General features: G+C 36.3%; 1 protein-coding gene across 2 annotated transcripts in view; it reads right to left on the minus strand.

Annotated features, from left to right (window-relative positions):
- The window catches only part of LOC106938637 (cyclin-Y-like), a 19,521-nt gene extending 6,394 nt beyond the window's left edge, over positions 1 to 13,127 (minus strand). The window contains exons 1-9 of one of the 2 annotated variants that reach the window (XM_015020753.1): positions 12,615 to 13,127; positions 3,290 to 3,364; positions 2,398 to 2,415; positions 2,096 to 2,130; positions 1,757 to 1,851; positions 1,643 to 1,678; positions 1,374 to 1,431; positions 689 to 808; positions 286 to 452 (exon numbers count right to left, since the gene is read on the minus strand). In XM_015020753.1, coding sequence (XP_014876239.1) covers positions 286 to 452; positions 689 to 808; positions 1,374 to 1,431; positions 1,643 to 1,678; positions 1,757 to 1,851; positions 2,096 to 2,130; positions 2,398 to 2,415; positions 3,290 to 3,364; positions 12,615 to 12,768 — 758 coding nt within the window. In that variant the 5' untranslated portion in view covers positions 12,769 to 13,127. The remainder of the gene's footprint in view (positions 1 to 285; positions 453 to 688; positions 809 to 1,373; positions 1,432 to 1,642; positions 1,679 to 1,756; positions 1,852 to 2,095; positions 2,131 to 2,397; positions 2,416 to 3,289; positions 3,365 to 12,614) is intronic. The other variant, XM_015020754.1, reaches the window with a different exon arrangement.
- Positions 13,128 to 13,388: the final 261 nt, after the last annotated feature.

Genomic DNA, 13,388 nt, shown 5'->3' on the forward strand with positions numbered 1-13,388 from the left:
CCGTTTGTGCTTGTTGCAAAAAAAAACCAAAAATTTTTTTTTTTTTTTTTTTTTTTTTTTTTTGCTTAGCTTTATTTTATTTACATCCATCCATCCAACTTATCCAGTCTGCGTTGGCAACTTCCAAAAACTGAAAGTTTGAACCCGTCACTATTTTCTGATTATGCTAAACTGTTCCTAAGTTCTGCTTTCTTCGCTATTAAAGCCTCACAATGCTCTGTGCAACTTGCACTCGAATCTGGTCCTTTTAAATCGAACCAAGGCACGCAGACAGAGCTGACTCACATGTCTTCCACAGTTATGTCCTTGAGGATCTGACAGTAGTCGACGTTCCAGACAGCCTGGTCATCCCAGACCTTTGAGGCCAGCAGAATGGCGCCCAGAACAATCCTCTTCCAGTTTCCAGGACAGATGTCAATCTCTGCGTAAGTCAGCAGTCGCTCCAGGTACACCTACAGAGCCAAATCAGTGCAAACAAGAAAATGATTTTACTCATGCAATTTTATGCCTGAATAACTTTGCAAGTATTCATTCACTCTGTGCTGAATTCCTCCTTCTACTTCTGAGAACCTTTGCAAAAAAAAGTTAATGCACGTTTAATGCAAAGACCGGTGGAAGTAATTTTCCACATTTTGTTTCACATTAAGGAACGAGTTGCGTATGTTTGCAGTATGATCAGAAATCTCACCAGTGTGACGATAGCACATTCAGCCGTGAGCTGAGCAGCGCTGAACAGGGTTCTGACGAAGCGGTAGATCTGCTTCTGCTCCGGGTCATGCTGGTTGTAGTCCAGGGGAACCTCTGATTTCTGGAAGACCGGGAGCAAAAGACGGACAGAAATGAAAAAAAGGAAGTTATTAGTGACTCTAAAGCTCTTACACATCAGGATATAGTTTAATAAAATATGAGAGCTGGCACCAAAATCCATAAGGACTTAAATAATTATTGAAGAGTTTACCCCCAGATTGAATAAACTCTTTAATAATCCTATAAATAAACTTACTAACAAAACAGTCCTCACATTTTACCTTAAAAAATGATTTATATCACTAACTCTTTTTCACATTTCTCACCTGACAAAAACATGCATGAATATTAAAAAACTACATTTTTCCTGTTATAAAACTAATTCAAAATTCTGTGAAATCCCCTTTTGTTGCAATTATACTAACAATTATATATTTGGACTGTGTTTCTTTCACTTTTATCTGAACTGAATTCACTAGTTTATGGCTACAATGTTAGAAAACATGAAAAGGTTCAAGTGATATGAACTTTTTTCTATCACAACGTTGTGTAATGCATCATGGAAACAAGATCATAATCTAACATAGCATGCAAAACATGCAAAAGAATAAAATCAGACAACTCACTGAGAGAGGATGAAGCTTTTCATCAAAGATATCCAACAGCATGCCTCCATTTGTGTCTCTGCAATTGGAAACAAATATTTATTTTGAAGTTTTGGACATAAATTCAAAGGTTCAACTTAAGACATGTCAAGCAACAACAGAACATCCAAAAAAATAAAACGCTACAGATTCTGTTCAGATTCAGAAATTTCAAGTGACAAAAAGAAAAAAAATCCTTAATCTAAAATTTTACATCAAGTGGACAGATGATGCCTGTCAGGGCTTCTCACCTGTTTTTTATATGGTAGTAAATGGCTAAAGTGACGCTATGAAAGCAAAAGAAAAGAAAAAAGTCAGAAAACAGAAATATTTTTGCTATGAATGCACAGTTTTCATGTTCCAACCATTTGATGGTGTATTTGAGGTTGGGCTGGCTGACTGTGTTGTCGTCCAGGAAGATGGTTGAGCAGGAGCTGTATTTTCTCCTCAGACTGCCGTGCTACAAACACACACACACATACACACACACACACACACACACACACACACACACACACACACACACACACACACACACACACACACACACACAGACTGGATTACAGCGAGCGTTGTTTTGTCTGACCCACATGAAACGTGACAGATTCTGGGAATGCAGTGATGTGTAATATCATATTTAACAGGAAGAATTGCATTAAAAACTGATGATCAACAACTTAATTTAGTTTTTACTCTGCACTCACATTATTGATGAAGAGGCTCTTTCGTTTTTCTCGCACTGTAAAAATGAAAAATGGACAAAAATGAAAAACAGAAAAATGATTTATGATTGCAACTGTAAGTTGCAGTAAGCGACATGCAAAAGTTGAAAGCTATCAACCTGCACAACATTCTGTTAGAACAGGAAGCCAAACCAAAAAAGGAATCAACTCTGTTAACTGCAAATCACAAACATGTTGCTCAAAGTGGTAGAAGCTGCAAATGAACACCAGCGGCGCACCGAGAGGGTCTGGCCACCAGAGGGAGATGAAACCACAGTACTCACCATTCCTGTAAATCACATCTGAAAAACAGAAAAACCAGCAAACTTAAAACTTTCTGCACCTCAGACAACAACTCTTGAGAGAATGTTACAAATAGATTTTTAATCAATATGTTATTTTATTTAAGCAGCAGTGGAAATAACAACTGCTTTCTGTTTTAAATAAAAGCAACCGCATCATGTTAACAATTTTTGTGTAAACACAATACCAATGAAATCATATTTTTACTCAAGATCATCTCCCTGTGAAAAGCTTACACTGGTACAATGATATGTCTGCAATATTAAAAAAATGTCTGTTTCAAAAATATCTTGAATTTCTCTGTAAGTAGACATCTGTTGAATGTCCACAAAAAACATTTTTACACATTGAGGTTGTCAGAAATAAATGGTTATTTTCTCTTTTTTTTACTGTTCATTAACTTCCACAATCAGAGAAAAATCATGTGATTGTTTAAATTTGTAATAAATAAATTAATATCTTCAGGAATTTTTTTTTTTAAATGTCATAATTAAACATACATGCAAACATTTTTTATTGTGTATAATGGTTGCATACGTTTTGTACATTCAGATATTTAATTAAGAGAAAAGTTTTCATAGCATGTTTTTAAAAGTGCCCTCTAGTGGAAGAAAGTCTGTTACTTATTTCTAGACATGTTTTGAAAAAAAAAACACTGAAAACAGCTTGGAAAACTACATGAGCTGAATAATTTACTGAAAGCCAATTTACAAATAACCATTAAATGATCAGACCCAGTTGTTTACAACCCTTGAAGATTAAGATGAAGATGTTGATGAATGTCGTAGATCCTACCAGACAATTTCCACATTGATTTTCCTGAATCTTCACACAGCCTGAGAAAAAAACCATTAAGGAAAACAGGCTGCTCACCGTCATTATGAGATTTGCTCAAGAAAATAGTGCTGGCCCGAGGATGGTCTGATGGGTTGTACTCCATGTTCAACTCTGCAATCAAATAAAATAAACACAGAGAAATAATCAATCTGAGATAAGTTAAGGAGAATCATAAACATGCATAAATATCTAAAGCTCTTCAAAATCAGATATGGCATATCATAAAACTTAAAATGTATTTGCGTCTCCATTGTGGAGTAGCAAATTTATCCCACTTTTGGTGACACTGCCACCATCTTTTGAACCATTTCTTATGTTTAAAGTTTGAGAAGCTTTGGTTTAAGTGGAGGTTTAATTGCTGTTCTTCTTTAACTGTTGCTGTTATTTACAGGGATCATGTTTGTTACGTTATGATGGAAAAGAGCTGCAGTTTGACCTTTTCCAGCTGAGCTGGTGAAAAACTCTCCCACACACACACTCATACACACACGCTGTTTTCTATCTCTGTGGAAACATTTCTGACAGTCCCATGAATGTGTCAAAAATGTGATGCTGCCTGTTCCACTCAGCCAAGCGCTGCAACAAAAACACTCTGTAACTGGACGCTCAAACTACAGTGAAAAGATAAAATATTATATAAGACAAAGATGATCAGGGTAAATACAGATTCAATTTATTAAGGGACAAAGCCATGCAGAACAACCATGCAAACACTTTTTGGAGTTGTGCTCACTTTGTTGTAATTCTGGTGTCTGCTGTAAAAATTAATCAGTTTTATGTTTTCTCTATTTGTGGATAATGGATCTGAGGTTTGAAAAATCCCAAACATTAAGATATGTTTACCTCTTTCATCCTTTCTATGTTAATAAATATCATTGATTTTCCTTTTTGAGTTTTCATATCGGTTCTGTTTAAGTAATGAATTATGAAATTAAACTCAACTTTCCAAAATAAAAGGTTGCTAATCATAGTTAATTTCTTATTTCAAAAAGGTTTTGTGGTTGTTTTTTATTAGTCCAGGTTGGTCTGAATAGCTTGTTTCTCTTGATAAATGAAATCATCATATTTTCAAACTGCTATTTTTGTTTCCTCAGGTTATTTTGTGGCTCTGTAGCAGCTTCAGCCTGACAGTCCAGAAAACATTTCAGGATCCATCAGGGAGCTCCCAGAGTTTACAGCATCTCATGTCACTGCTGATACACGATACTCATCACCTGAAGTAAACTCTGACGAAGAACAGCGCTTCACTGTGGCGAACTGAAACCCGTCACCAGGAGAGCCTGCCTCTCTGCCTTCCTGCTCCTGAATAATGAACAAACAACAAGTCCTCCCTGCTCTACAGAGATCAGCTCCAGTTCCATGGTGCTGCAGTGGAAACGCTGCAGCACCAAAAACCGTCTTATAAAATCAAAATGTTTCTAAGCTGTGAAATTATAATGTTCTTGATGAGCATTGTAATCTGCTGGAGTAATCTGCAGCACATTCTCAAATGCTGCTATCAGTTACCATAAGCTTCTACAAAAACAGATTAATCCCATTTATTTCTCAGGTTTTTTCTTTCTTTGGTCCTGAAAAAGACAAATAGCCTTCAGGGTTTAAAAGATTTTCTTATCTAAGTCAAGGAACAAAGGAGGAAAATCCTTTGTTTTCTTCGAGGTGCTTGAGAGAACAAAGACCTGAGAGCCCAGAGAAAAAATCTCATTTACCAAAGCGAGATTAAAGGTGTAGCCTTCACTCTTCAGCTCCACGTTTCCAGTTTTATCCATCTATTAAAAATATGATTATTAGTTGAATATGTTGTTCTTGCTTCTTCCTTCAATCTTTTCACAGAATTTGCGCTTTCTAGTGAAATGTGCTTTATGCAGTTAATATGTTTCTACACTATTAATATGTTTTTATGAATTACAAAGCAACTTCAGTAACGTTTTTAAGACTGTATTTTAATTTACGGTGACTATATTCACCGTAATACAACCTCAATGCACTGCATTAATATGATTTCATTCATGGCAGTATTACTGCATTTTTTCATAAATTATATATTTTAAAAAAGCAAGGCAAACCTATTTTTTTTTGTCTATAATGACCATTGTAAGAAACAATTCAAATACACTTTTTTGTTGTTCTATTCTTTGAAAATATCAGAATTTTTCTGAAATCTTTAGATAAGCTTACAGGTGATAAATAAAGATACCTATTTATTACAGTTTGAATAGTGATTTTTTAAATTATTTTATGAAGTTATTTACAGAATGCCTGTGAGATCTGCAGAGTCTGTTGCTGTGAATGTGATTTCTGCGTTATTGTTGGAATCCGCGGCAGCGTGAACAATGTTTCGCTCCCATGCAGTCAGGGAACGTGCTTCCTGCTCAGTCATGCATGCTGATCTTTAATGGTTTCATTTCGCAGGAGAAACTGGACCAATTTGAATGGTACTAATGCTAAATGTACAGTAACTAATACAGCTGGGGTCATTTATTCAGTAGCAACCATTCAGGCATAAAAAAAGTCTCAGAAATTCAAAGGATGGATTACAGTTGGATCTTTACATGTAAAAAAAAATAACAGTTTCATATTTGGACCTTCGGTACCAGAATCCTCTCATAATGACACAACTTGTTCCTTTTTCTTGAAATAAATTTAGAAGAAAACAAAACAAAAAAAAAAACAGAGCTTGAACTATTAGCTTAACTGTTAGAAATCTTTATATGACAAAATAATCGCCAATGATTGGCTTCTGGTTCAATCAGACAATGTTAAATACACATGACCTCCACATGACCCCAAACGCCTGGAGGGGAGAGGAGAGCTGCCTGTGAAGGCACTGATAACATGCAACCTGCACACAAAAATGCTTCCATTAATGTAGTCTAATATAACACCAAGCAAACATTATAGGCCTTTTTAAAAAGATACATATGGGTGAATTGTTTCTACAAGAACTGATACAAACGTTCACTGTATCTTATACTTTCAGGCAGAATTAATAGTTTTAAAATTATGTTCCCTCATCTTATATATATATTAAAACCAAATTAGATGTTAAGGTTCTATCTCAGTCTGCGATGATGAATAAACTCATTTACTTTAAATTAAAATGAATATTGATCTGAAAGAAGATTTTGTTTAATGCTTGTTAGAAGCCGTCAGATCAGATGCTTCAGGATTAAAGTCCTCTTTATTTTAACAACATGCATCAGTATCACATTCTGTTTCATGTTTCCCCATTTAGAAGGGAAAAAGTGTTCAAGATTTAAAAACAAAATCCTAATAAATAAAGGGTTTAATGCCTCTGACTCAAATATTTAGCAAAAAGAAATTAAGAAAATTATAAGGATGCATGTCAACTGATAAAGTTTATATCTCAGCTCTTAGATTAGTCCTGATAAAATATTAAATAAATCTCAGTTTTAAAAAATTATTTTATATTCTCTATTAATTTCCTAGAATTTTCTATCTATCATATAAACATAAAAATAAGATCTGATGCTTTATGCCATACTGAGTTCTGCACTGACATAATATCATGACAGTGTAAAAAGAAAAATATTAATTCTCTTGATATCAAATTAACATTGCTCTTTAAGTCAAAGAAGAATGTTAATATATAAAAATATATTTAAAAACAGAGGTTTTCTGACAAAGGAATACATTTCACATTACAGGCATAAAACTTGAGACGTTTTCTGAGTTTTTTTGTCATGTAGGTTTTGCAGCCTTGCACACATTTCACTCAGAAGTGAGGGAAAAAATGTCTGTGGATTGTAAAGGTTGCTGACCTAGTCCAATGTCTGGCACATCAAAAACCTCCAGCTAATAACTGAGCAACATTCCCGACACAGAGGCTGACTGGAGGAGCTGTGCAGAGCAAAGCGCTTCCTGCCTTCATACTGTACCTAAATAAGACGGCATCAGCTGATGCCTCAGAAAAACACAGTCAGCTTTGTGGAAAATAAGGCAGCTCATATGACCACTTTGTCTCTTGTTCTCGCTGTCCCCATCCATCTTCCTCCTCCAGAGTTGGTGTCTGTTTGTAATGTTAGTTTATCAGATTTTACTTTAAATCTTCCAGCCTCTTCGGCTCCGTCGGGTTCAGTGAGGCTGAGACTTCAATGTTTCAGCAAAAGTCAGTTACTGTCAGAGATGATAAGCAACAAAACATGGCAGTTTGGGAAATATTCATGTTGGTTTTTATTGTTGTAAACTTCACAGCATTGTTTTCACCCTTGGTTTATTCAATTAAAGTAGCGATTAATTTTGTTTTCTTCTGGAATCAAGAAGGAAAAGCTTTCAGATGCACAGTCACATGAGGACAAATGATCACTTAAATCTGCCATAAAGAAGCTACAGCATAGTTACAGATATCAAGAGTAATAAGTTGCTGCACACTGCTGAAAACACACTACAGGAAAGACACACATTACTCTAATAAAGGTAAAGGTTTAAAAGCTAGTCTTGACAAACTGTGACCAGCATACCTGATACACAATAAACTAGGGACATGCTGCCTGAGCAACAATCCTGATTAATTAATCAGCTCATATTAAGCTGGTGTTGTTCAAAACGACCAGAATGGCAAAAACAGATAATATTTTACTCCAGAAGTATAAGAGTTAGGGGAGTAGAATAAAAAATAGAGAACATAAACTGCAGTAGGAACTGGAGCAAATGCTTAACAGGAGAGTAGCAGGAGAAAGTTGCACAGCGTGGGAGTAATTAGAAGACCTGAATTCAGTCATTTAAAAGGGTGGCCCAATAATTGTGTCCAAGTAGTGTACGTAACCTTGTTTCTTTCACAAATACAAACCCATAAACTGTGCTTCAAAAGAGTAATGTCAGTTATAAACCTGTATTGTAAAAGGTGGTAAAGTGAATACCATCGTTCTCGATGTTTGTCCAAAGCAGCTGACAGCAGTTCAGCCTTAGAGGAGCTTTAAAATGTCGGTCAGTGACACACTGCTGCAGCAATCACATGTCCTTAAGATTCACAGCATGCTACAGGGTCAGCTACGCATACAACAATAAGAACTGTGTTGTTCAGTTAACATGGGTGTTTTTCACTGAAACATTATTTTAAAGGTAAACACCAACACTAAACGAAAAAATGCCCACAAAAATCAAAAAATCATGATGCTGCGTTTGGCTTGATCAACTTTCCCTCAGATAATATGTTTTCTTGTTTTCAGTTACTAAAAGTTGAAATCTCTGGGTTTTTCAGGGAAAGCAAATGAATAAATATTCTGCAAATGTATCCCAGAAGGATTCCCATGACTCCCTGAACTCCATAATCCTCATGTGGATGATTATCCGCCTTACAAATGGCAGCTTGTCCAAACGGGATCGCGCCGAACTCAACGGCTTCTGAAAACAGAAAACGCAGCCAAATTTCCAACTCTTACAGTTTTAGAAAAACTATATGAAGCGGAAAAATTAACATGGTTTTTAGTGGCAGTGATGGATGGGACAATGTGGGATGAAACTGCAAACATTGTCTATTACCCTCAATCAGGGTTTAGCTATACTAAAAAAAATCATGTAGGATCAACAAAATGAACAAAAGTTTATTTATTTTCCAAACTAGACCCAGTATTTCTTCAAGTTATGAATTAAATGTTTAGAAATAAATGTAAAAAACAGTTTCTTTTAACTGATCTTTAATTCTAGAGGGCTACATGCATCCACAGGACATTTTTGTCTTGTTTTTGTTTCATCTACACAGTTTTATATATTTTCCAGTTATGATTCAGAAATATGTTACAAGATTGAGCTTTGCTGTTTTGATAGAACATTTCTGCTCTGTAAAGTAAAAGTAAAGTCTAAGCATACTTTTGCTGCTTTTAGAGGATTTTTATGAGCAAAATCTAAAGGTTTATGAATAGAAAGGAATCTGAACATGACAGGTTTGTTTGGAAAATTAAAAGAAAACACTTATTTTCTCTCAAAAAATGTGGTTGCACAACTTGGGTTTGAAAGATGAATCCAAATGAAGCACAAAACTTCTAGAACAATGTTTGATAAATGAGAAGCTCTTCCTACTAACCATTCAGCACGGTAGAGGAAGCGTTATGCTTTGGAAAATCAGCACTGAGTTGCTGGGACTGAGAAAAATACAAATAAGTTGTTTTATACTTCTAAACTTGTTAAGCAGTACTGATTTGTTCAATAACTCTTACCAACTAAAAGCACATTCTCTTCATTGATTTGCAGATGCTGTAGTTTTAAACTCCATTTAAGTGGCAATAAAAATAATTGTGAAAAGCCAGTCCAATGCTGTGAAGTAATTATGCTGTCCTGTCATATCCTCTTTTAATTGGGGTCAGTGTCGTCCTCCGTTTATTGTTATCAAGGTGAACTGCTCTCTGTATCATAATGTTGATTTTAGGCCATATTGCCACATCCTAGAATCAGTCCTTCACTCAAAATGATTAAAATGTGATTGTAAGAGACCTGTGCAGTCCTAGATTAATGCAGAAAAAAATAATAAAGTTAGACAGAAAGCAAATACTGAGATTTATTTCTGCTAAAGATGGTTTTACATGCTAATAAAATCATCAGGCGTACTTAATTCTTCTAATTCTACTGGATAACAGCTTATAGTTTGTCAAAATGTTTTAAATGGTTGCAAAACAACCTTGAATATTATTCATACGACACCAGAGCTAATTGTGGGATATTATAAAGCAGTGAGACTAAAATGCTACCAACTTCTTATTAATGCTGTAAAAGGAACATGTGACGCCTTGAAAGCCGACTTGTAAGACTTTTAAATTGAGGCGTGAATTCTTGGCGCTGGTTTCTCCCCGGAGGCCTCGTCTATCTGCTCCAACTGGATCCCAGCTGCCTCCCAGGGACTCCGCTCTTCATGTGGAGCTGCACATTCTAATGAAGCGCTGTAATCTCTGTCGCATACTGCCAGTGAATTCATAACAGAGCGAGCACATTAGATACGCTCCGGTTTCAGTCACTGAGACAGACTGCGTCTCAGCACGGCTCATCTTTATCCCTCCCAGAGGAGTCAGCTGACCCCTTCAATTTATGCAAATATTTATCAAATACATGTTTAATACCCCAAAACATGCATTGTAGGATTTCTATCCTACAATGCAATGGTGGAAGATTTCCAAGCAAAAAGGAAATCTTAACCTGATACAGACAAAGCACTCAGGTTAACAGCTGCTACAAACAGCATGAAGAATGTATGAGGTATGTATGCTCTATGCAAGCATACAGGACGGATCAATACAGGCTGATATTACTGAATAGACAGATGTTTATGAACTACATTACATAGGGACTGATTGTTTTCTTTGAAGTTAGCAGTTCTGTCTCTGTTTTAGTGATAAAAACACCTTGGAAAAGTTCAAACCTTAAACGTTTCAACATTTTTGACGTAATACCTACAAAAATCAATGTATTTTATTTGATTTTACATTTTTTTAAAAACTGACTCAAAGCAGCACATAATTGTGAAGTGGGGGTAAAATGGTACTTTGAAATATTTTAATGATTTTAGGACTTTGAGTTAATATTTTGTGCAATCATCTGTTGCTGCAACTCAATCTATTAGGGACATTTAGATGCAAGTTTTGAACATCTAAAAACTGAGTTTTTTCCCACTTTTCTTCCTGAAATCCCTCAAACAGGTTGGATGGACAGTAATCAGTCTTGCCACACACTGGCAATTGTATTTAGGTCTAAACTTTAACTAGGCCATTCTACCACATACATGTGCATTCATTTAAACCACTGAAGCTCCATCTGTATGATTGGAGTCAGTTTCTTGCTGAGAGCTTCAACTATTTCATCACTAACAGCTTTTCTTTCAGGTAAAATTAGCTCTAAAAAACACACAAAAATAAATATGGTTGACAAAACTGTAAACGCATATGGGAAAATAAATAAATCAAATATATTGTAGTGCATTTTTCACACCTATCTTTATTAATTTGATCAAATTTTCTATTTAAAATAAACGATCCATTATATTCTGCAATATTCTCTGGGTGTACAGACACTGGTCGTCTGCTGATCAGAATGGCTGTAATGTGATCCGTAGCTTCTCCACTCAAGTAAACAACATAGAGAACAACGACTGCCACCGGAGAAAGAAATGTGTGCTTAATGTAAAGCAGAAGATGTGGGTCATTCAGTCAATCCTTTAAGGGATAAGAAGACCTAAATGGAGGTTATTGTTCAATAAATGCTCCAGATATTTCATGTTTCTCTGGCATATTTATTCTGATCTTCCTGACCAACCACATCTTCTCGGATGGGAATCAGCTCAGGTCACACCCTGGACAGTGTTCATGCACTCATAGCACAATTTAAAGTATTCAACTGACCAAACACTCATTTTTAAGGATAACAAAACCTAAAGAAGTGTATCAAAATACTTAAAAAATGAATGAAAACTTGTACAGATTGCATCCTATTTTGTGTCAACATATGACAGCATTTAATATCAAACTGCTTACCAAATATATATTTGTCGAGCTGGATTAACTTTCACTACCTGACATTTCCACCAGATTTCAGTTCCAGTGACCAGGATGCAAAAGTTTGGTGAGAATAATGGAGACATTTTCCAAACGTCCTGCAGCCCTCATCAGAAGAAATAAAGAAAAATACTGTTTGGGTAATATGAATAAGAGTAGAATAGCTGACCAAGCATCGATTGCAAGAACCAAAACATTTATTTTCTTTTGGGTCGTGAAAATAACGAGTAGATTTCTGTTAGAAGCAGGAGGCCTCATACAGTTTCTATGTATATGAAATCACTGACTGCAAATAAGGCAATCCATTCAGCAGAGCGTTTCCAATCCTGAATGGCTCAATTGTAACGCATATTAGCATGTATCAGTGGAGGCTTGGAGTTGGAGGTGAGGGGGTTGCACAGTTGCTGCTTCTTTCATGCACAAACTGAAAACAAAGGCCAACACAAAGAATGTCCTGATCTGATCCGTATGTTTCTGCAACATCTCTATAATCCATGTGACAAACCTGCACTAATGGCGGCCAAGTCCGTCTTTACTATAGGGTGAGGAGTGAGATGATATTTTTCTCCCTCTGGGGTTATTAAACAGATAAGATTAATGTATTATTTCATATTATTTTGAAGACAATAGTGTGTGTTTTGCCTTTAAAACAACTTATACTGATAGAAAAATAATGAATGTGTTACTTTAGTGTCTAATGTTTAAATTATTTGGGAACTGTTTTCATTTCATTTTCTGTATCCTATAATAATTATTCCACAATAAGCAATTAGAAACACAATAAATAGTAAATGGAAAGATTCAGAGATACTAGCATAATTATTCTGCATATATTATGCAATCTAAATCTATGGCTATAAATTTACCGTCAATGTTTTCCCTGTCGCTGATGTGCTGTAGGTTGCACGCCGTCTCCTCCCTGCTCAGATCCGACTCCTGGTGGTATGGCTCCAGCCTGGAGTGGGCATTTCTCCGCAGCTTGGGGCTGCCAGACACGCAGCAGGAGGTCGTGCTCCCCATTTCTCCTCCTGGTGTATAAAAACAAATAATCCTTTCCGCGCTGAAACAGGAGCTGAAGCGGGCCCGAGGAGCCCGTCATCAACACAGATCAACTGTGCGCTCGGGGCGCATCCTCAGCAGATCCTGTCAACCTTCAGCGTCCACGGAGAAGCTGTCACACGGTGCGGATGTGTCACTTCCACCCTTACAGTGATGGAGGCCAAATAACAAATCCACAGTCACACGCATCGTGAGGAAGGACTCATCTTGTGACGCTGCAGGCGCACAGTGATGCGTGAATCCTGGAATCGTGCGACACAATCCAGTCTGCGCTGCGCAGTCAGGAAAGGCTGATGGTTGTTACTGCGCTCATTCACATGGTTTACGGTAAGCACTGTTATGAACTGCTTTCAAAAATAAAAGCATGTTTCCGGTATACATAAAATGCGGCGTTCCTGATTGACAAAGCTTTCCTGCACCCAAGCAGCAAGAACAATACTAAAGCGATTGGTGATTTGCTTTCAAATGTGACCTGCGTTACAAGGCTCGTTTTAAAATAATGCCCGATTAGGACTTAAATGAATTGTAAAAAAAAAAAAAGAAAGAAAGAAAAAAGAAAAAAGAAAAAAATCAAAGGTGTT

This window comes from Poecilia latipinna, unplaced genomic scaffold, assembly GCF_001443285.1.
Source record: "Poecilia latipinna isolate Pla-1442-1.1 unplaced genomic scaffold, P_latipinna-1.0 Scaffold2649, whole genome shotgun sequence".
Lineage (NCBI taxonomy): Eukaryota > Metazoa > Chordata > Actinopteri > Cyprinodontiformes > Poeciliidae > Poecilia > Poecilia latipinna.